General features: G+C 32.8%; 1 protein-coding gene across 2 annotated transcripts in view; it reads right to left on the bottom strand.

The window, feature by feature from the left end:
• The window catches only part of RPGR (retinitis pigmentosa GTPase regulator), an 86,076-nt gene that overhangs the window by 53,561 nt on the left and 7,836 nt on the right, over nt 1-24,679 (bottom strand). Inside the window, exons 2-8 of one of the 2 annotated variants that reach the window (XM_031959432.1) lie at nt 23,687-23,812; nt 23,147-23,239; nt 17,886-17,948; nt 13,336-13,494; nt 11,864-12,013; nt 8,847-9,002; nt 4,966-5,121 (exon numbers count right to left, since the gene is read on the bottom strand). In XM_031959432.1, the coding sequence (XP_031815292.1) occupies nt 4,966-5,121; nt 8,847-9,002; nt 11,864-12,013; nt 13,336-13,494; nt 17,886-17,948; nt 23,147-23,239; nt 23,687-23,812 (903 nt within the window). Of the gene's footprint in view, nt 1-4,965; nt 5,122-8,846; nt 9,006-11,863; nt 12,014-13,335; nt 13,495-17,885; nt 17,949-23,146; nt 23,240-23,686; nt 23,813-24,679 lie in introns of both variants that reach the window. The other variant, XM_031959431.1, reaches the window with a different exon arrangement.

Below are 24,679 nucleotides of genomic sequence, written 5' to 3'. Positions count from 1 at the left end.
TATATAAGATTAGGCTCAAAAGGTTATATGATGCCAAGTAGGGGGCTTTCTCAGGTTCCCAGGCAGACAAGGGAATTTGAATTTGACTAGGGAAGCAAGATCAAGGCAAGAAAGAATTCTGAACCCTGGAGTAACAAAACCAGCGCTAAGAAAAAAAAAAAATATCCATTGAAATGGTGAGAAAATAGAAATAAGAACTTTAAAAAGATATTGCTAGTCTAGATAAGATATAACATGGACCAGAACTAAGTAAGGTCTTAGAAGCAGGAATAAAAATGAGGGAATTCATAAAAAATAGGCTTAGGAGATAAAGCTGAAATTGAAATATGAACTCAGAAGTGAGGGAGATAGAAGAGTCAAAAGAAAAGTCCAATTACATGAGCATAATAAACTGGAGGAATGGTCATTCCAGAAACAGAAGTAGCCAAGACAGGAAGAGGAACAATTTGAAAGGAAAACATTCTGAGCTAAGGATGAGCTTAGCTGTGAATGTGCATGTATTTGGAGGAATGGGAGGAACATCTGGGTCACGATTTTTCATTAGCAGTTGGAAAGGCAAACCCATGGGAAGAAGGATAAGAGTAGATTTCAATTTGTGAAGCATGTAAATAGAGAGGGGTACATTTTAAGCTTTGGAAATAAATGAGATTACCATGGTTAAGAGTATGAGGACTGAAGTGTTTTTCTAAGGGACTGAAGCCCTTAGTGTTTTATTCCTAATCTTCTCATTCAAAGGTGTAAGTGAAATACAAATGCTTCCATTTTGCATTTAAGGCCTTTTACAACCTCCAATCTACCTTTCCAGGTTTATTATATGATACTCTTCAAAAAAGCTATAGTCCAGTCAATGGGCCTTTCTTGCTGTTCATCATACGAAACAACATTCCATCTCCCCTCATCTTGCCTTTTGTACAGGCTGGGCCACAGGCCTTGTCCTCATCTCTTGTGAAAGTTTTCTTGGATATAAAATCTTATATGCCAAAATGCGGAGGTTTTCTTGGAGGCAGTCTTAGTCTCAGATGAAATAAATAATTACTCCAAAATCGCAGCCAGCTGGTAAAAATGTAAACATTTATTTCTCCTTCCAAATTAGCCCGGTTAGCTCAGGCCTATCTCTCTGCCTGGCTCCAAGTATCTTGCAGCTTTGTCCATGGCTTCTGCCTCTGCTTTCTTCAGCCTCCAGCCACCTCCAAATCGTGGCTTCTCAATCTCCAGTCTGTCCCAAGCTCCAAGAGCTCCCTCTATTTATGTGATCTCCCAAAGGTTAACTCCGCCTTCTGGAGGGAGAGGGATTCTGGGTTATCTCCCAGAGTGCTCTCTGGTTCTAAGGGAGGTGTGAATTCAGATCTCAGACTAGCCCTAAACTCTCCCAAAGATGTGAACTCCATTGAGTACTTAGATACTTATGAGCTCTCTAAAGGTGTGAACACAAGCATTGTTCAATCAGTTCCACTTAGTACCTAGTTCAAATTCTGGCCCAAAACACTTTCTAAGATTAAATTAACTCCAATGTCTTAACACTTTGTAAAGATTCCAACAATCTCTGTCTCTTAGAATTCATAGTTTCCATCAAGGGAACATCAGCTAAGCAAAGTGGCACAATATTGGCCCTGAAGTCAGGAGGACATGAGTTTAAATCCCACGTCAGATACTTAACACTGATTAGTTGTGTGACTCTGGATAAGTCACTTAACCCTGGTAGCCTTGCCAGGACCATCTCCTACATGAGGAACACATCCTGATATTCCCTTCCCCAACTACAACAGCGCTCAGCTGTAAATGTCTCTCTCACTCATTATTTTGTATTTATGTACTTTTGTCTGTGTGTGTGTGTGTGTGTGTGTGTAAATAGATGTACATATATGATGTATATATATACACATATACATACCTAAGTTGGGTGAGGAGAAGGAGGGTGTGTGTGTGTGTGTGTGTGTGTGTGTGTGTGTTTTCTTCCCCAATAAGCTCCTTAAGGAACTATTTGATTTTTATCTTTATATCTATAGCATCTAGCATAATGCCTAGAACATAGTAGATTAATAAATGCTTATTTGTTTGAATAATTGTGGGCAATTTACTTTACCTTTTGGTGCTTCTGTTTATCTGTGAGATGCATAAGTAAGCAACCCAAAGATGATGGCTGGGTCAGCAGCTCCTGCCTGGAACCACAGAAAAACTAAACCACAGCCAAGCAGACATTCCTCCAGAATAAGACCACCTAAACTTCCAGGAAACAGCATGGATTTGGTCAAAGGATTAATTTTCTTGCATTTTGATTCCTAATCCAACAGATTCCCCCAGCTCTGAAATCTATTAAGCAACTCCCCTCTTATTCTTCCAGTCACCTGATCTCAGCCTCTAGATCATCAATTCCCTAAAATTATTCTGGTCTGACCTTCAGATGAAACACTCTCTTCTCCTAATGTAAATTAGCCTTACCAGATAAGTAACTGAACTAACAAGTAAAGGAAATAAACTAATAGCACTTCTGACTGGGAAAATCTCCAATTGATGACATATATCCAGTTGTTCCTCTGGCAATATCTGATAATATGTTGGACTAGATTATTTCTAAATCCCTTCCAACTCTAAATTCCCATGATGATCTGATTATATTTCCAATTTGGGATTTTTTTCTAACTGGGGGGGGAGGGGGGAGGATTTATAAAACTGATAGTAATTTCAAAAATAAAAAAACAAAATCCTACACAGATCTGTCAAAGTTTCAGAATAAAGCTTTAATATTGATACCTTTGACATTCACAGAACCACAAAATCTTATATGAATTGGAAGGTTCTTTACAACAACTTCACATCTAAGAGATGATTTTTGTAGACCCCAAACATTTGCAGTGTAAAAGAAGTAAAAAATTTTTGAGCAGCACCTGCTTTTCAATAGATATTAACTGAGTAACTGTCAGATTAAATATGTGAAATGGTGGTCTAAATCTAATTTTTGCCAAACTTCTTTCCAGTATTCTCTTAGAAGTTCTCAATGAAAAGTGAATCCTCTAGAGCAACAGCTGTTATAAAACCACATATACCTTTTGACCACATGACACCACCACTAGGTATGTATCCCAAAAGTGATTAAAAAGCAAAAAGGGAAAGGATCTTTATGTCCAAAAATGTTTCTAGCAGTTCTTTTCTCAAGGCAAAGAACTGGGAATGCCCATCAACTGGGGAATGGCTAAATAATTTGTGGTATGTGATTATTACACACAGCTATTGTACTCTAACAAATGAAGAGCAGAATGCTCTTCAAGAAAACCTGGAAATCTTTCATGAACTCATGCAAAGTGAAATGTACTAAGTACAAAGTAAGAGCAATATTGTAACAGGATCAGCTATGAAAGACCTGACTATTCTCAGCAATATAATGACCCAAGACTGGAAAGTGAATGGATGCCCATCAATGGGGGAGTGGCTGTATAAGTTACTATATGTAAATGTAATAGAATATTATCGTTCCATAAGAAATGATCAGCAGGCTGATTTCAGAAAAGCCTGGAAGACTTATATGAACTGATGCTAAGTGAGGTGAGCAGAACTAAGAGAATATTGTACACAGAAACAAGATTATGTGATGATCAACTGTGATGGACTTGGTTCTTTTCAATAATAAGATGATTCAAGGCAACTCCAATAGAATTGTAATGAAAAATGCCATTTGCATTCAAAAAGGATTATAGAGATTGAATATGGATCAAGGCAGAGTATTTATACCTTTTTTGTTGTTATTGTTTTTTCTTTCTCATGTTTTTTCCTTTTGATCTGTTTTTTTTTGCATACCATGGAAAATATGGAAATATGTTTTTAAAAACTGCACATCTTTAACACATATCCAATTACTTCTTGTGCTAGGTAGGGGAGGAGGCAGGAAAGAGAAAGAAAAATTTGCAATACAAGGTTTTGAAAAGGTGAATATTGAAAACTATCTTTGCATATATTTTGGGGAAAAATACTGATTTTTAAAAAATACAATAATCCAAGACAATCTTGATGGACTTGATGAAAAATGCTATCCATACCTAGAGAAAGAACTAATAAATTGTTTTATTTTGTTGTTTTTTTTGGGGGGGAGGGAGTCTTTTATAACATGAATTTTATGGAAATGTTTTGCATGACTTCACATGAGTCTTCTCAATGGGGAAGGGAGTATAAAATGAGCAAGGGAAAGAATCTGAAACTTAAGTTTTAAACACAAATGCTAAAAAAAAATTTTACATGTAATTGGGGAAAAACAAAACACTAAATAAGGAAAAAAATGTTGATTAAGAGACTAGTCTTTGACAACACAGGGTCACATCATGATGATTCATCATAGTGGGACCTAGCAAAGGCTGCAAAGTGGTGCATATATATTCTTTTTTAACTGCCTGTTTTGAGTTCAATAAATGTCCATTTAACAAGCATTAAGTGCCTAGAGTATGCTACATAATAAAATAAACAATATCCAAAGTTTAGATAAAACATGAGCCCTGACTTCATGGAGCTAACAATCTAGTCTAGATAACAAAAGATACTATAATACATAATGTGTGATATATTAGAAAGATGCAAAATATTGTGTGAGGGTTTGAGCCAAAAGGTTATTAGTAACATAAAGGAACACAGAAAGCTTTATGAAGGAAGTGGCACTTGGAGGCAAGCTTAAATCATAGATTTTCTGACACCTAAAATCAATTCCATTTCTAGTATACCATCTTCCTTCTTGTATATGCTATGTATCTGGATTTCATAACTAATTCTAACCCTTTCTGTATTCCTATTTTCAGTAAAAACAAAAAAGATGAGGGGCTCTTTTAACTATATGCATATCAAGATAATATAAAAGTGTTTCCTGAAAAGTTAATTGTCTCAATCAGTGATTTCTGCGAACAATTATTATATAGAAACACTTCAGTGTTATTCATTTCATTATAGTGTTAAGGTAAAACATATATTGTTACACTGAATCCTTACCTGATATTAAAGCAGTATGGTTTTCTCCACATGCAATATAATGAATTTTCTGATTCTGAAGATGTTTAATAACCTTTGGTTCTGAGGTTTCAAATATAAAAGTACCAAGACCTAATTGTCCAAATTGCCCAAGGCCAAATGTATATACTTCTTCCTCTGAAAGTGGAAAGGAGCAAATTTTTATTTTTAAATTAAGTAGTTTTAAGTAAGATCAATATAATCAATAATGTAACTTTCCAAATGGGCTATTATAAATACTTATATTTAGTAAAAATATTAAGTACTATTCTTTAGAAATGCATTTAAAAAAATGCAGTCAAAAGAATATCCAAAACCCAAGTTGAAAACCTGAACAACAAAGGAAATCTTGGGGAAAAAAGTTAAAAAAATTTTTTTTTAAATACCAAGGACATGAGCCTGATCTTTTCTAACGTTTCACAAGATATCTATTATAATTTGTATTTATCAGAATAAGGGAAGCTATAAAGATATAACTTCTTATTATTGTAGTCATTTACTATAAACTACAGTCATTTACTATTCTCTGAGATGTATACAAACATGCACACACATGTATATATGTATGCATATACACACATATATACACACACATATTATACATGTCACATGTGTATATCTGTGTACTGTATAAACATTTATGTTAAATAAAAACTACTTCCATAGTTAATTTTAGTGTTATTATTATAATAGGGGACCTGTAATTTCACCAGCATAAGAACTTCCAGGTAATTAACTCCCTTTACCAATGCAGACTGACATCTAGTGACATGCCCAGGGTCACCCAACCAATATGTGTCAGAAGCAATAAAGCTAGGATTTCCACTATATCATGGGGGTACTAAGGTATTAAATTTTCAATAAGAAAATTCAGATTTTAAAATAATAATATTGTGGAATTTTAAAAACCAGAAACATAAAGCAAGAAAGGATCTCTAAGATCACTGGATCTAGGTGCCTTCTTTTAGGATAGTGATTGAGAAAAACAAAATGGCTTTTTAAAATCTCTAAGATTCACAAATGACTTCATTTTTAGTATTGCAATTTTGACTTTTTAAATGGTCAGTTTTCAACTAAAAATATACATATATATAATGCCTAAGCCCTTAAGGATTTACCTTCTATTGAAGGAAACAATATAAACAAATGTAGGTAGTAGTAAGGAACTGTAACCAATCAAAATGTGTAGATGCTTACCAAATGAAGAATGACTAAACAAGTTGCACATGAAATGTAATAATACTGTGCTTTATGATAAATATAATGAATAAGATGTTTACAGAGGAACATAGGAAGTTTTGAACAGATTCAGAGTGAAGACAGCAGAACCAAGAACAAAACATACACAATAACTACAATGAAAATGGAATGCTGTGAAATTATAATGACCAAGATTGGCACAAAAGAAGAAATATGAGAAAGAAATGTTTTCTCTTCAAATGAAGGATGCCTTAGAACTCATTAGTGCCTTTCCTCTTATATTTAATATATAGAGAACATTCATTTAATGTTGTTCCATTGCTTCTTTTTTTTCCCCCTTTTATTATTTTATGTTATCAGGGATAACTTCTGGTAGAGAGACAGAGGAGGTTAGAAGTGAATACTGGGAAATCTAGGTTACATTAAAAAAAATATTTTTACAAGAAAATTTATTTAAATTTTAAAATTTATTTTTAAAAAGTACAAATAATTCAAATCACTAAGCAAGGGCAAAAAAATGAAAGAATAAACTAAAATATGATATCTCAAAAATCAAGGAAAATTATCCTTTACCCCAATTATTTCCTTTCTTGTACATGTTCCTTTAAAAAGCAATGCATCCATGTTCATTCATCCTGTGCAGCTCTTGTACATGTCATTCCAAAAATCCACCAAAGAGGGGCTTTCTAGGCTGTGGAGGGTTTCTTTACCTCATTATAATACTGCAAACACTATGGACAACTTGTCTTTTACTTCTGGTCAAAAATTTCTCTGAAGACAATATTTACATTGCTTCACTCAAATTAATTCTTCACTTGAAGCCTGTATATATCCCTTATGATCTTCTCCATTGCCTCAGGAAATTCTCACCTTGATTCTTTAATTTCCTTCTTAATTCCCTAATTTCCTTAAGTGGGAAATTGGTACTTTAAAAAAAGAATTCTGGATGGGCTTTGATTTCAGAAAGAGAAGTATGGTATCATGAAAAGATTTTTAAAATTTTCCAAAGGCAATTCAACCTTTTCTCCTGATCAGTTTTAAGTCCAATTAAAATAATGTGCTATATGTAGTTTGGTAAATAATCCAAGAATAGCATGAAGTTACTTTAGACATTGCAATAACCCTTACTAAACATAACTAAATCTGATAACCTGATAACTAAAAATTAATGAGCTATCCAAAAAAGTAGAATATTTTACTTTATCAAGTAGAATTTGGATTAACAAATCCAATTCTGAAATGGTTAAACAATTCTATTTCTTTTTCAAATGGTAAGTAGATGGACCAAAAAATGTGTTGATTATAATGCAAAAAAGGTGACAAAATCCAAGTAAATTCATAAACCAAAACAATAAAAGAAATTTTTAAAAACATTTTGAATGCTTTTTAAAATCAAACATGTATTGTGGCAGCCCTGTTTTTAGTGGCCAGAAGCTGGAAAATGAATGGATGCCCATCAACTGGAGAATGGTTGAGTAAATTGTGGTATATGAATGTTATGGAATATTATTGTTCTGTAAGAAATGACCAGCAGGACGAATACAGAGAGGATTGGCGAGACCTACATGAACTGATGCTGAGGGAAATGAGCAGAACCAGGGAATCATTATATACCTCAACAACGATACTGTATGAGAATGTATTCTGATGGAAGTGGATTTCTTCAACAAAGACAAGATCTAACTTAGTTTCAATTGATCAAGGATGGACAGAAGCAGCTACACCCAAAGAAAGAACACTAGGAAATGAATGTAAACTGCTTGCATTTTTGTTCTTCTTCCCAGATTATTTATACCTTCTAAATCCAATTCTTCCTGAGCAACAAGAAAACTGTTCAGTTCTGCACACATATATTGTACCCAAGATCTACTGTAATCTATTTAACGTGTATAGGACTGCTTGCCATCTTGGGGAGAGGGTGGAGGGAGGGAGGGGAAAAATCGGAACAGAAGTGAGTGCAAGGGATAGTGTTGTAAAAAAAATTACCCTGGCATGGGTTCTGTCAATAAAAAGTTATCTTAATTAAAAAAAAAAAAAATCAAACATGTAGTCATGACATGTTCTTTCTTCAAATGTTTTTGTATAAGCCCTATAAAATGATTAAATATAAGAGGAAAGGCACTAACGAGTTCTAAAGCATCCTTCATTTGTAGAAAAAGCAAGTTTAAAAAGAAAAAATATTAACTGGATCTAAGATTACTACAATACAACACAGAGGTTTACCAAAGAAAAAATTATAAAAATAAAAACAATAACATAAGTTAATAATATATAAATATGTAATATAAATCATATATTAATTATATATTAAGGATAAATTTGAAGATATGGGTCTATACAGATATGTACACAGACACGTGGGATTTTTTTAAAAAGTATATATAATATTTTTGTCTTTGAAAAACTAGACTACAAAATGGCCCACATCAAATTTATAGTCATTAAAATACAATTATAGTTGCAATAATACTCAAAATGGCAGTAGTTTTACTTTTTTCCTATGTCTTTTAACCATTTTACACAAGCAACGAAAGCTATTTTAATCCCAGTGATACAAAAAGTTTACTACAACAGACTTGTACCTGAATTGTTGTTCTAGCCCATCAACAGTACATGTTTATTGTTTATCAAAACAAAAAAAAAGGATAAATCTGGGTACTAACCTGTTAAAGCTACTGTATGCCCTCCACCACAAGCCACTTGATTCACTTTTCCAGGAATTCCAAGAACCAACTGGGGAATTCTATGATTTTTCAGTTGCTCAGGTGACAGACCTAACTTTCCATTCTCTGGTTCTCCAAATGTGTAGAGTTCACCCTCTGCTGTAGAAGATGAAGGAGAGTAATTAATCATAATTCATCCAAAAGCTAATATTAATGGGACCATTGTCTTTCAAATATGGTTCCTAAACTAGATCCATGTTTATGTTCAACAGTGATTTTCAAAACAGGAACTTTTTAATATAAATGAGAAATTTAGCAAGAGATCAAGAATTTTTCTTTGATGTTTTATTTCAATAACCTACATTTTATAACATTACTTCCAATGTGAGTATATATACACATAAGTATACATGTAATATATACATTAGGTGACTTACAAAGTAAAAATGACATACTATTTGTTCTCAATATGCTTATAACAGAAAAAGACAACAAAACACATTCTTTTTTATGGATATTTCTTTTTAAAAAACTTGCTTATGTTTAAGAAAAGTAATTTGTTGGTTGTTGTAGGTAAGGATATTCCTCAAATTTCATTTACTTGTAACTGTTTTTGAACAAGAATTTCAGACAGGTTATAAAGGCAGATGATTTAAACTAGAACGAATATAAACATTCTAGCATATTATGGTATGATGTCATTTTAGGCTTCATTAAAACAGCGTCTAGGTTCAAGAAAATAACAACTTCATTCGACTTTGGCCTTTTTGGTCACATCTAGAGTGTTGCATTCAGTTCAGGCATATTACATTTTAGAAAGAGCACTAATAAAGTGAAAAGCTTATTCCAAAGTCTCAAAAAATGCCAGATGATAATTAATTATAAAAACAGGTTGTAGGGCCTTGGAAACAAAGACTTAAAAGATAGTGAGACAGAGAGAACAAAGACGGATAACCATGTCCAAGGATCTAAAAAGCTCTCATGTGGAAGGAACAGAATTATTTTGCTTGATCCTAGGGGGCAGAACTAGCAGCAAAAGGGTAGAGAGAAATTTAGACTTAATGTAAGGAAAATCTTCCTAACAACAAAAGCTATTCCTAAATGAAACAACACATCTCCAGAGATGTGTGGGCACATTCAATGAGCAAACACTTGATCTATGTCAGATATGTGGTATACTACAAATAACAGGTCAAATTTTTACATCATTTTTCTTTATTTGAATTAGAACACATAAAGTGGATTAAAAATTAAAACTATTTCTACCAAAGATCAGTATCACTATGTATAAATCCATCACAAAATTAAAAGTTAAGTTTATATTACTTAGTTGGTTATAATACAGGATCTAGTTATTTTTTAAAAGTTTGTCCCCCCCCCTTTTTATTATACCAACATATACTAGTAATTATCCTAATCCATCCACATCTAGAAAATTTTTGATTCTGCTGAAAATTATATTTTTTCTGAGATTATCTTCTAACACATTTTCTTATATGAGTTTAAAAAATTGTTGGTTTTTCATAATAGTTATTTGAAACAAATAGTAGTTGATTAAAAAAATTTAGCAGAAAACCTGAAAAAAAATCAGTACTCAAAAAAAGTAATTTATACCATTTTCCATGTGTAGATTATAACCCAAGTTGCTGAGCTCCAACATTGGAAAGAGGAACTCAAAGTGTTAAGTGAAAACTTTCTAAAGAAGAACAATGTCATTGGATGTTAGAGGTCATTAAGTCATTTCCTTATTTTCTGGACAAAGACTGTAAGGTTCATAGAGATGAAGTGACCTACCCAGTCATATATTCTGTGGCTGACAGAGGCAAAATCAAGACCCAGGCCCATATCCAGGGGTCTTTCTATTTCATCATGCTGTCTCTTCCTTTTATTCAGGATTATGCTGCTCTGTTTTTAGTATGTTTAAAGCCAATATTCTTAATACTTAAGGAATCTATTTCAATCAGAAATTGCTGAATCAAATAGAATAACAAGGTAGAGTAATTATGCATATCGTCTGAAAAGTTGCATGGAGTTGTGTATTAGGGTTGCCAAAGTTTGTATGAGTTCTAGCCAGGTACTGCCAATGAGTATTCTTGACTTTTATCCAATACCCATAGAATCTAAGGAACAAATTAATTTTTAAAGTCTAAGTTAAAGCATTTATTTCTGCATATATATATATATATATATATATATATATATGTGTACATATATATACATACACACATACACACCCAACATATGTGTGCATATTAAATGTATACTAAATGTATATTAAATACATGTACATTGACATGCACATACACATGAATATATATTCATTTTCCTCAAAAATAAAGAGAAGACTTCTGCTAATTATACTAAGCTATGGTGGAGGTCTGGCCTTGAAATGAGGCAAGCCTGGGTCGAGTCCTGCCTCTAACAGATTATATGGTTGTGTGACTCTGGGCAAGCTAATTAACTTCTCTGTGTTGTAGATAGCTCCTTAAGACTCTAGTTTAAAGAAAGGGAAATAGCCTGCATTGGTAGAAAGATCTTCCTCTTCTGTGTGTTCCAGGCCAGAATCAATGAAATCTGCATTTCATGGTTTGTTGTCTTTTCCTGTTAAAACACACTTCTTTTCACAGTAAAATATGACAAAGATTAGGCAGACAAGAACAAAGGTGATTTTGGGGTTGTTTGAAATTGCTTTTTTTTTTTAGAAGAAAGGATACAATGAATGATAAATGGAAGAAGAAGAAAGGTTCGTGGGGTTTTTTGGTTTAAAATGACAAATTAATTTTTAACAAATTAAGAAAATTAACAGAACAAAATTAACAAAATTAAAGAACTATTGTTATAAGACTTACACCACAATAATATTCATTTTCCAACTATCTGCCACATTCATTTACAAAAGCAAATGCAACTAAGTAAAGTTTCTGAAAAATATTTCATTATAAGCATTATTACAATACTATATAGAAATCTTACAGTTAATTTGTTTATATTAGTAAAATGGAAAATAACTATCTTACTAGTTACAAAGGCTGAATGGTAATATCCACAAGAGATCCATGAGATAGATTTTCCAATGGCCACTTGACAAGGGACACACACATTAGATTCATCTGCTAGACCAATTTGCCCTTCAGAATTGTCACCCCACATAAAAAGGTCCCCATCCTCTAAAATAAAAAGACAAGAGAAAAGGCTGAAAAAATGTGCTAAAAAGCTACCAAACATTTCCAGAAGATTTTGCAACACTGTATTTATGTGCTCTGAATAATCAATAATTCTCAGAGGGGAAAAAATGCCACCAAGACATAGTTAAACTTCATATTTAGAGTAATTTCTATTTTGCTATTCAATTGCCACCATTAAGGCCTTACATAATAATTAACCATAAAAAAATTTTACTGTATATGACACAAATCACATTCATATTTTTCAACATAGTAACAAGATAAATGGATGCTCTTGTCCTTAGAGGTGCCTTTTCCTTATATGAATGACTTTAAGGAGAATATGTTTTCTTCTCTTCAGAAAAGTATATCTGCAACTGAACTAAGAGCTAAAACTACATACTTCAGGAGGGGTTCCCTGATGAAAGGGGTTTACAGTATTCTTGCTCTTTTAAGTACATTATGGAAGTGATATTCTAAACCTTCAAAACGAGTGCATCCTAAAGAAAGGAAAAAAGAAATTACTGTATATCTGATTACATTTCTTATTATTCACATTCAGTGGTATACACATTCTAAATATAATTTAAAAAATTCTGGTAAATATGTATTTCGAACACAGTTGTGTGTTTCAAAGAAGACTATTCAATTATATCTATAGAGTCCATGTGGTAAAAATATTGTGCTCTAAAATTTATTTTTATTTATTTTGAATACTCCCTGATGTTCTGCTTAGGAACATGACAACGTTCTGTTGTTTTGTTTTCTTTCTTTTTTCTATTCTGCTTTTTTCATATTTTGTATTTAGTGCAATAAATAAAATTTTAAAATGATGTTTCCTAGAAGAGAAGATTAAGTTATAGCCTTAAAAGAAGTTTCTATATTTCCATATTTCAGAAAATGTTAAGTTTCCCCCTCCAAAAAAATACCCCACAATTAAATAGCTTTAATTTAAGCTGTTATCTTCTAATTCCAAAGCAGTTACCCAAAATGTTAATCTAACAAATTTTATGACTGTAGTCTCTTATTTTCAACTATTTGGAAAAGACAAGTAGCCTATGAAATAAAAGAGAAATGATGTCTTCAGTCAAATATTGAGAGTCCTGGCTGAAAGAAAAAGAAAAAAAAATCTTAAGATTTCAAAATGGCAACCAAAAAAAAAAAAAAACTTAGAAGATCTACTCAAGCATAATAAAGACACAGGATATTTCCTTTGAGGAAAGAAAAAAAAATCCCACAAAGTGTTTAAGGTTTGTTTTTAACGATGTTGAAAAGATTCATTGGGACACTGAAGATCTCTATATTTAGTTGTCCATGAGTCTTACCAGTTAGTGCAGCTGAAGTGTTAGATCCAGCAGAAAGCTGTTTAATCTTGTATCGGGATGTAAAAAAGCTGACTAGGTGAAAAGTAGTTCTCTCTTCAGTGTCACCAAGTCCCAACTGCCCTTCACTATTACCTCCAGCTGCATATACATTTCCTTCTTCTGCAGAGAGAAAAGAACATTAAATACTATGTGCATCCTTACTATGACAATAATAAATCTGCACTAAATAATAAGAAAAAAAATTGATGAGGAAAAATATCAAGAAATCACTGTATAACACTAAGAATGATCAGAATATTTTTATTTTGATATATATTCAGAAATCTCAAGTGGAAAAAATTAATGCAATTCAACAAACCTTTATAAAGCACCTACTAGATAAGGATACTAAATATAAGCCTCTGCACTGGGAAAACAAAAGACAAAACTAATTCTCCTTAACCACAAGATTTCATTGTTCATTCATTAGACAGAAAAAGTCATTCAAATTCTCAGGTTTCACTACAACATTTTCACATCAAGGAGAAGTCTATCATTCTTTTTAAATGAACATGTCATGTACCCTTCCTATATGTCATGTTAGTGTACCCACTGGTGACTAGTTGCTGACTTCTCAGAGGGGATCTAAGGAGTAGGAGGTTGAAATGCTATTTAAGAACTAGTCATTGGATAACTGAGAATTTTTAAATATCCAAGTTAGAAGAAGAAACCTCAGAGGCCAATGGATTCTCCCCCCCAAAAAATTCTGTCTACATCATGACCTTTGTGTGAAAAGGATAATCACTAGTTAGGAAGAAACCAAAACTGCTCCTAAAGCAGCCCATTCTACTTTTGGTTAGCTATAATTTTTTTTGTTTAGTTTTTCCTGACATTAAGCCTAAATTTACTTTTACTTCCACCCTCTGGGACTGAATAAAGTAACGCTAATCCCTCTTATACATGACAGGCTTTCAAATACTGGGAAGCTATAGTAAGCAAGAAGTCTTCTCTAAGTTCAATAAACCTAATTCTATCAATAGAGTTTCACAATGCATGAACAATGAACCTTCATCATTCTAGCAGGTCTCTTCTGGATACTTGTCAGCTTAATGTCTTTCTTAATAGATGGAAAAACAATATTCCAGATGTGATCTCACTAGGGCAAAGGACAGCAAAACTCTCCCCAGTCTCACCTTCACATTATGTCTCTCTTAATGCACCCTTGCTTTCTTGGTTGTGATATCGATGTAAATTTCTCTTAAGCTTACAATCTACTAAAAGCCTAAAACTTTTCTTTCTATGAACTGCTGTCTAATCATACCTGTCCCAGCTTATACTTGTAAAACAGGTATCTAGAAACCAATCCATCATGCAACATTTGTCAAACACCTCTTATGGGCCAGGCACTGTCCTGGGTGCTGAGGAAACAAAAGCCAAAGTGAAATAATCCCTTGCCCTCAAGGAGCTTACATTTTAATGGAAGAAGCAAAACAGGAACATATGGAGATACTATACTTACAAAATAAAAAAAAAAAGTAAACTTTCTGGGGGAAAGGGGTAGTGGAACAAGGAGCAGGAGAGATAGTTGAGGTACCTAGGAAAGGCTTCATGCAAAAGATGGCACTTGTGTTAAGCAGAGGTGAATACCACTTCCAGGTATAAGGAGCAGCCTGAGCAAAGCACAAAAATGGAAAGTGAGAGTGTCCTGGTACAGAATAGCAAGCTGATACAATATCCATGTACAGAGTACATGGAAAGAAAGGACTAGACTTTTAACGTTAAAAAAAAGTTTATATATGGAGGGAACAGAGAGTTAGTAAAATTTGTTGATGTGATGTGATCAAACCTGCCCTTTAGAAGAACTGCTACAAAACTGTGTTGGAACTAGAGTAGGAACAGTCTTAAGCCAAACTATTGCAATAGTTCAAGTGAGAGAGGGTGGTGACTTTGTGTGCAGAGAAGAGGAGATGTATATAAGAGAAGTTGTCTGGTAGAAATTGCAAGGTTTGGCAAATGATTAGATTAAACCTGAATGACAAGCAGGATACAGATTATTTCAATGGAAACTGGAATTTTGGAAGAAGTGGGGAAAAAAGGATAAGCTAATGAGTTCTGTTTTGAATATATTAAGGTTAAGATGATTATTGGACACATAGTTTAAAATGTGTCAAAGTAGAAGTCTAAGACTTTATATTTATAATCTACTAAATTTTATTTTGTTAAAATGAACCTAATGATTCAGCCATTCTAAAACTTTTTGATGCCAGACTCTATCATAAACTGTTTTTAGCTATTCCATCTCGACTTTGAATCATCTGCAAAGTTCATAAGCATATCATTTATGTCTTTAAGTAACTGACAAAAATGCTAAACAGCACAGGACCTTGAATACCTTACTGGGTCACAATCTTGACTCAATTTTTCCTGCTTCCCCTCCTGACACTAAGCAGGTTCCGAATCTACTCTGTTACACATATAACCCACATCAATCCATCTTTTCCATACAAAGAATAGAAGAAACTTTAACAGCTGCTTTACTAGATTTTAGGCAAAATGATATATATCACTTTAATAATTCTGTCAAAAAAGAAAGTGAGTTAATCTGTCATGACTTGGTCTTGATTTAGCCATTCTGTTCTCCATAAAATCCTGAAGTTCAAAATTGGAACATCATATACACAGAACAACTGGTCAGTATAGACAGATCATAGAGCGTGACAAGAGAAGTAATGTATGAGAAGATTTGAAGGTGTGCTGTGAAAATATTAAATGTTAACAAAGGATTTTAGATTTGTTATTAAAGGTAATAGTCACTGGACTTGAGAGAGAAATTGTGTGTGTGTGTGTGTGTGTTTGTGAGATCTGTGAGGGAGATGGATTAAGTGCAGAGGAAAGCTTGAGTTAGAGGACCAAATGAGAGCCCATCTCAATAATCCAAGTGAGAAGTAATGAGATCAAAAACTAGGATGGGAGTTGTCTAAGTGGAAAAGAGAACCATATAAGAGATGTGGTGATAAAAATCATGAAGATGAGGGTGGGCCATACAAATTTATCAACTTAAAAACTCAAGCAGTTGGCTGTAGCTAGCTTTCAGCTCATCATCACCTGTGGTTGCCTTGGCAGGACCAAACTAAATGACTATGCAGGCCTTATAGGATCTATGGGCTGGATATTCCCCACTCCTGGCTCAAATGGATAGAATAATTATAACTATGGATAGAGAGAAGGCAGCCATTCTAAGCTTTTTTTTTTTTAATCTTCTGTTTTATTTGCCAAGAAGAATGATCTTTGGACTAGGAAAAACAGGACAAAAATTGTAACTTGGAAGCTGATAACCAAATTAAGTTTTTCTGGCCACCTACAGATCATTTTGTGCTTTAGTATTATTGATACTTTTTGCAAGACTATATCTTGCTTTTATATTTATTTTCCATGATCTTCCTTTGCTTCTCTCTTCTGTACATGTTTTTGCAATCTAAGTTGTTTGTGAATTATTTATACATTCATAAATGTTTCTATAGAATACTTTCTCTTCAATGGATTTCTTTTTCTTAGGGTCTTCAAAATTCATTTCCAATAACTTAACCCTCTTTAGCGAACTTCTTCTCTAGGAGTCCATGGACTCCTATGAACTTCTTTAAAGCTCTTTTGCCAAAATATGGAATGAATGTTAGACTATTCTCATTCTCTACATGAATTCTAAAATGTAATAATTACTTCCCCACAAGATACCCATCACTTATTCCCCACCAACCAGTTGCTCTTTCCTAGTAAAAAAAAAAAAAAAGATATAGAATAGAATTTCCCTTTGCTAGTTATTTCAAATTTTGAATAATGAACTAAACATTACATCAACTCAAAAAAATAGCTACTGTTTTTGGCAGAAAACTTCAGCAAATGGATGAATAAGTGAAGCTTCTCATCACTACTATTAGCACATATTTGTTTCCCCAACTGTTCAGTCTATACTCTTCTTTCTTTACAATGTTGCTTTCATTTTTGTTTCCACTTATCTTCACAAACTGCATTCCACAATCCTTTCCCCTAATATTCCTACATTATTCATATAAATATCTTTTTAATATACAATGTTATCTCACTTTCTTTTCTTCTGAATAAATTATTCCATTTCCAGAGGCAACTCCAGATTTCTGAGGTAGGGACAGTTGAGCTTGTGTTTGATAATCAACTCCTGAGCAATTCTCATGAGCAATGGAGAAGGAAATGTGACAGCAGCAACTGGTTTTAGTGTACATAGAAGGTGTGAACCCTTAACAAGAATTCCAAAGAATTTCTTCAAATGGATATTTTATAAATAATCCTAGAAATTATTTGAATTCTAACACTAAATATTCACTTTACCAGTGTTTCTAAAGGACAATTTAAGTCTACCAGATATTTTCCCTTAGAAACTTTTAAGCAGTGACCTATATAGAAGTGGTAAATAAATGTTCAATCAAACTATACATGAAGTAAATATTTATTGCAGTGTACAAAATCCATAAACTTTACAAAAAAAAACAAAAACTCAAACTCTGCAAAGAAATAATATATAATATATATTACTGTACCTGTGTATACCAAGGTATGGTTCCTTCCACATGCAGCAAATTTTACCTTTTCAGGTTTTAAAGCTAAAAAACAGAAAAAATGAAAATATTCAAGTTATTTCTGAAAAAGTAAAATTCATTTTTACTTAAAAAATTTTGCTTTTAATCATGTGTCTATGCTACCCATAATTTATTAATGACCTCAAGTCTCTGTAACTTTTTTTTTTGAGGCAAATGGGGTTAAGTGACTTGCCCAGGGTCACACAGCTAGGAAGTATTAAATGACTGAGGCTACATTTGAACTCAGGTCCTCTTGACTTCAGGGCTGGTGCTCTATCTACTACACCAACTAGCTGCCCATATGACCTCAAGTTTCTTCTACATTAATACAAACTTTTAACAACTATTCTCAACTGACTAATAAACTTACCATTGACCCAACTGTTGGACTTTTTAAATTTTTTTTTTATTATAATAACTTTTTATTGACAGAATCCATGCCAGGGTAATTTTTTACAACATTATCCTTTGCACTCTCTTCTGTTCTGATTTTTCCCCTCTCTCCCTCTACCCCCTCCCCTAGACGGCAAGCAGTCCTATATATGTTAAATATGTCGCATTATATCCTAGATACAATATATGTGTGCAGAAACAAACAGTTCTCTTGTTGCACAGGGAGATTCAAAAGGTAGAAATACCCCAGGAAGAAAAACAAAAATGCAAACAGTTTACATTTATTTCCCAATGTTTTTTTCTTTGGGTGTAGCTGCTTCTGTCCATCACTGATCAAATGAAACTGAGTTAGGTCTCTTTGTCAAAGAGATCCACTTCCATCAGAATACATCTTCATACAGTATCATTGTTGAAGTATATAATGATCTCCTGGTTCTGCTCATTTCACTTAGCATCAGTTCATGTAAGTCTCTCCAAGCCTCTCTGTATTCATCGTGCTGGTCATTTCTTACAGAACAATAATATTCCATAACATTCATATACCACAATTTACCCAACCATTCTCCAATTGATGGGCATCCATTCAGTTTCCAGTTTCTGGCCACTACAAAGAGACCTGCCACAAACATTTTGGCACATACAGGTCACTTTCCCTTCTTTAGTATCTCTTTGGGGTATAAGCCCAGTAGTAGCACTGCTGGATCAAAGGATATGCAGTTAGATAACTTTTTGGGTATAATTCCAGATTGCTCTCCAGAATGGTTGGATTCGTTCACAACTCCACCAACAATGCATCAGTGTCCCAGTTTTCCCGCATCTCCTCCAACATTCGTCATTATTTTTTCCTGTTATCTTAGCCAATCTGATAGGTGTGTAGTGGTATTTCAGAGTTGTCTTAATTTGCATTTCTCTGATTAATAATGACTTGGAGCATCTTTTCATATGGCTAGAAATAGTTTCAATTTCATCATCTGAAAATTGTCTGTTCATATCCTTTGACCATTTATCAATTGAAGAATGGCTTGATTTCTTATAAATTAGAGTCAATTCTCTATATATTTTGGAAATGAGGCCTTTATCAGAACCTTTAATTGTGAAAATGTTTTCCCAGTTTGTTGCTTCCCTTCTAATCTTGTTTGCATTAGTTTTGTTTGTACAAAGGCTTTTTAATTTGATATAATCAAAATTTTCTATTTTGTGATCAGTAATGGTCTCTAGTTCATCTTTAATCACAAATTTCTTCCTCCTCCACAAGTCTGAGAGATAAACTATCCTATGTTCCTCTAATTTATTTATAATCTCGTTCTTTATGCCTAAATCATGGACCTATCTTGATCTTATCTTGGTATATGGTGTTAAGTGTGGGTCCATGCCCAATTTTTGCCATACTAATTTGAGTTATCCCAGCAGTTTTTGTCAAATAATGAATTCTTATCCCAAAAGTTAGGATCTTTGGGTTTGTCAAACACTAGATTGCTACAGTTGACTATTCTGTCTTGTGAACCTAAGCTATTCCACTGATCAACTAATCTATTTCTTAGCTAATACCAAATGGTTTTGGTGACTGCTGCTTTATAATACAGTTTTAGATCAGGTACAGTTAGGCCACCTTCATTTGATTTTTTTTTTTTTTCATTAATTCCCTTGAGATTCTCGACCTTTTATTCTTCCATATGAATTTTGTTGTTATTTTTTCTAGATCATTAAAATATTTTCTTGGAAGTCTGATTGGTATAGCACTAAATAAATAGATTACTTTAGGGAGTATTGTCATTTTTATTATATTCACTCAGCCTATCCAAGAGCACTTAATATTTTTCCAATTATTTAAGTCTGACTTTATTTGTGTGGAAAGTTTTTTGTAATTTTGTTCATACAATTCCTGACTTTCCTTTGGTAGATAGATCCCCAAATATTTTATGCTGTCGACAGTTATTTTGAATGGAATTTCTCTTTGTGTCTCTTGCTGTTAGATTTTGTTGGTGATGTATAAAAATGCTGAGGATTTATGGGGATGTTGCACTCTTAAAACTGACTTTTTGGCCTATTTGCTCCTGTAGCTCATTTTTCTTTTAGGCACTGACTCCTCAAATTCAAGAATAAGTCCTTTGAAAACAAGAGCTTTAAAAGCTTTTTCTTTTGTTTTTGTTTTTTCTATCACTTAGGCTAATGATACACATTTTTCAAAGCTTTCCATCATCATCCTATTTTTTGTATTATTTTCAAGACTTTCTGTATATGTATATGTGTGTGTATGTGTATGTAAAGGTAAACATATGTACATGCATATGCGGCCTTTATTCCAAAAGTCAGTCTACACTACTGTTCTTCATATTTTTCTCTTCTATCACCAAGACCTTTTCAAAGCTTTTTAGATGTGTGTATGTGTGTTACCACTTCAATCTTCTTCCAGTCTCAAGTTAAAATCCTTATTTTTCAAAGAAGTTTATTATATAAATTATACAATAATCAATTCTGATGGACGTGGCTCTTTTCAACAGCAGGGTGATTCAGGCCACTTCCAATGGACTTGTGATGAAGAGAGCCATCTGCATCCAGAGAGAGAATTGTGGAGACTGAGTATGGATCATAACATGGTATTTTTACTTTTGTTGTTGTTTGTTTGCTTTTTTCTTTTTTTCTTTTTTTTCTCTTTTTGACCTGATTTTTCTTGAGCAGCATGATAATTGTGGAAGTATGTACAAAGAACTACACATGTTTAACATATATTGGGTTATTTGCCATGTAGGGGAGGGGATGGGGAGAAGAGAGGGAGGAGAGTTTGGAATACAAGGTTTTGTGGAGGTGAATGTTGAAAACTATATGCATATATTTTGAAAATAAAAAGCTTTTTTTTTTTTTTTAAAAAAAGTAAGTCTATTATAGCTCGACTTTCTTCCACCTTTTAGTTTCCCTTTATCTAAATCATCAGATTGCTTTAATTCTTTTATAATCTATAACTACTTAGGTTAACTTCATATTGGCTTATTTTCTCTCCATCACACTTTAAGAGATAAGAAAACAAAGATAAATGTCTATGTATTCTGAAGGCTTTACTTTTTTGATTAATATACAAAATTCAATTTTTTACATTTTTTCAATGTAAATGAATTTTCAATGTAAATTTTACAATTTTTTACATTTGTTTGAAAAAACAAATTTTTTCAATTTGGATTAACATAAAAAAATTCACATTAAAATTACAATTTGGAATTAGAAATTTCACTATTTTAAAAAATCCATTTCTAGTTTTTACATCCCAGAAACAAATCACCATTAGTCTTTTAAGCTGACAGTTTCACATATATGACCATATATTACAGTTCCTGGTAAATGGTAAGTATTTAATAAATGTTTTTTGATTGATAGCTAACTAAACATCTTAGCATGTGAGATCAACTTATATAGTAAAGTAATTCTATATATAACTAGAAATAACCGAGAATCTACTGTCGAATTACAGTAATAAGCAAGAGCTCAAGATCTACAATAAGGCAACAGATGAAAAAACTTCTACAAAATAAGTAATTTTAAAAAGCAGTGAAATCTAAAAAGAAAAAAAAACTTGTATACCTCTTATGATCATCAGGATGATGATGATAACAATAAATAATAATGACAGCATCTATATAGTACCTATTAATGTAGGTACTATTATGCTAAGCACTTTAAAAATATCTCATTTGATCTTCACAACAATCCCAGGAGGTAGGTGTTATTATTAGCTAGTAAAGATCTGGTTCAGGGTTTGAAGTCGGGTTTTCCTCATTTCAGTCCCAGCACCATCCACTATGCCACCTAACCGCCTCATCAAGGTCAACTTGAATTTGAGACACTAAAATATAACAAATGCTTGAATGTTTAATGTATGTACATTAAAATTCTAAATTTCAAGTAACATTAAAATCTGGAGGGGCAGTATGTTATAGTGGATAGTCAGAGAAAAGTAGGTTCAATTTAGGTCTTGGAATTATTTTACCCATGTGACCCTGATCAAGTTCTTTAACCCCTCAGTGCCCCAAAAGACTGTCCTGGGTGTAAGGTGTTCAACATTTTCCTCATCAGGTGTTCCCCACACTGATAAAATAATAAGTCAAACAAATACAAAACTTTTTTTCCCAAGTTAACCTTAGAACTTTTATCATATTGTACAATTAAAGACAAAAATGAAAACTAATTTTATAAGAATTTCATAGGATTCAAAGTAAAAGTGTAATGTAGTGACTTTTTTAAATAATGAATACTTTCCCTTTATTTTTTAAAAATGTTAAAGTATACGTTAAATACAATATATGTATACATATTAATAGTTATCATGTTACACAAGAAAAATTGGATTTAGAAAGAAGGTAAAAATAATCAGGAAAGAAAATCAAAAATGCAAGCAAACAATAACAGAAAGCGTAAATGCTATGTTGTGGTCCACACTCATTTCCCAGTGTTCTTTTGCTGAGTGTAGCTGGTTCTGTTCATTACTGATCAATTGGAAGTGATTTGGAGCCTCTCATTGCCGAAGATAGGCCCTTCCATTAGAATTGATCCTTATAGTATTGTTGTTGAAGTATATAATGACCTCCTGGTTCTACTCATTTCACTTAGCATCAGTTCATGTAAGTCTCTCTGTATTCATCCTCCTTGGTCATTTCTTACCAAACAATAATATTCCATAACATTCATATACCACAATTTATTCAGCCATTCTCCAATTGATGGGCATCCATTCAATTTCCCGTTTCTAGTCATAATGTAGTGACTCTTAACAGGACTTTAATAATGGTTTATTACGAAGTTACTTGCTAAATAGGCAAAGAATAAAAAAGCAAACAAACCTTTCACACAAGTTGGCTTGCTGATTGTTGCCTTTGATCCTAATCCTAACTGGCCCCAATTGTTGCTGCCAAACATGTAGAGTTTACTGTTTCCTGATAAAGAAGATAAAATTAATAAAACTGATTATCCTAAACATAAAATGTTGGATGAAATTACCTACCTTTAGTAAGTCATACTTGGAAAAAATAACACTATATCACTTTCAATTAAGCCATTTTATACCTGCTTATGTTTAAATTATGTTGGACACAAACAGAATTTCTACTCTTAAACAGTAACTTTTTTTTGTTATACAGATGACCTTACTAATTCAATAGACATACTCTTAGAAAATTGTGTGTAAGATTAATCATACTTTTAAGTTTAGTAAGAGATTTACAATTAAAAGTAAATCTTTGGTGAGTCCTTTGGTCAAGTGAATAATCACCTTTATTCTTGTAGATTTTTATAGATCACATTGTTAAAAGAGGTTACAACTGTATAAATACAATAAAATAGGCTTCTCAAATTTGATTTTCACCATACAAGGTTTTACTGACCTGTTATAAGAGCAGTATGTTCATCTCCACATGATAGATATGCAGGTATATCATTTTTTAACCAGAACTTGCTGGGAATATTTTCTGCAAACTTGCTTTTTCCAAAAGTAAAAACAGCACCTGAATCTTTAAATATAAATAGTTTCTACTTTAGAATTTCTGCTACATTGTCTATCAAAATCAAAATAAACAAAAATATTTCAATAATCTACTTTTATACAGGCTTTTTCTAACTTAGCTTCTTCTGCTCTCATTAGTTAAATTTACTTTATTGAACAAATCTATTAATTTTGACAGAATCACGGACTTTCTCAATTAGAAGGAATCTCAGAAGCCATGTATTCCAAAATGGTCCCAAAAGCAATCTCCTATCTACACTATTTAATCCAGCATTCTTGAAGACTTCCAAGCACAAGAGATTCCACTATCCCATGAAGCAGGGTACAGCTGGTTGTCATGGTTAATTAAGGAAATTCTTCCTAACAGTCAGCTTATTTCCTAAAAGTGTCCACTACTTCTCATTAATTCTACCATATGGAGCCAAACAAATCAAGCCTATTCCATCTTCCACGTGACAACACTCCAAATGGTTGACTCCATATCCTGTCTTCTCTGCAGCTAGATAAGAATCTCTTACACCTTTAAATGATCTCATAGAACAATAGTCTTTCATCAACTTGACTGCCTTTTTCAGGTTACTCTTCAGGTTATCAAAGTTGTTACTAAAATGTGGTACCAAGCACTCAATACTTTAAGTATGATCTAACCAAGTGAACATTTAACAGTAAGACTCCCATAGTCCTCAGCACCAAAACTCCTAATAAAGTCTAAGATTACACTATTACTTAATTAGGGAGTACTTAAGAAATATATTAATTCAAGGAAGAACCTACAGAATCTAATCTTTTGTTAATACATTTTTTTCAGGCACCAATTGTGGGTTTTTCTCTATCTATCAAATATATAGAATCTGTGAACAGAAATTAATTCTTA

This window comes from Sarcophilus harrisii, chromosome 3 (assembly GCF_902635505.1).
Source record: "Sarcophilus harrisii chromosome 3, mSarHar1.11, whole genome shotgun sequence".
In the NCBI taxonomy this organism is placed as follows: Eukaryota; Metazoa; Chordata; class Mammalia; order Dasyuromorphia; family Dasyuridae; genus Sarcophilus; species Sarcophilus harrisii.
The sequence above is the reverse complement of the archived record's forward strand: the minus strand, read 5'-3'. Positions and strand labels throughout refer to the sequence as shown.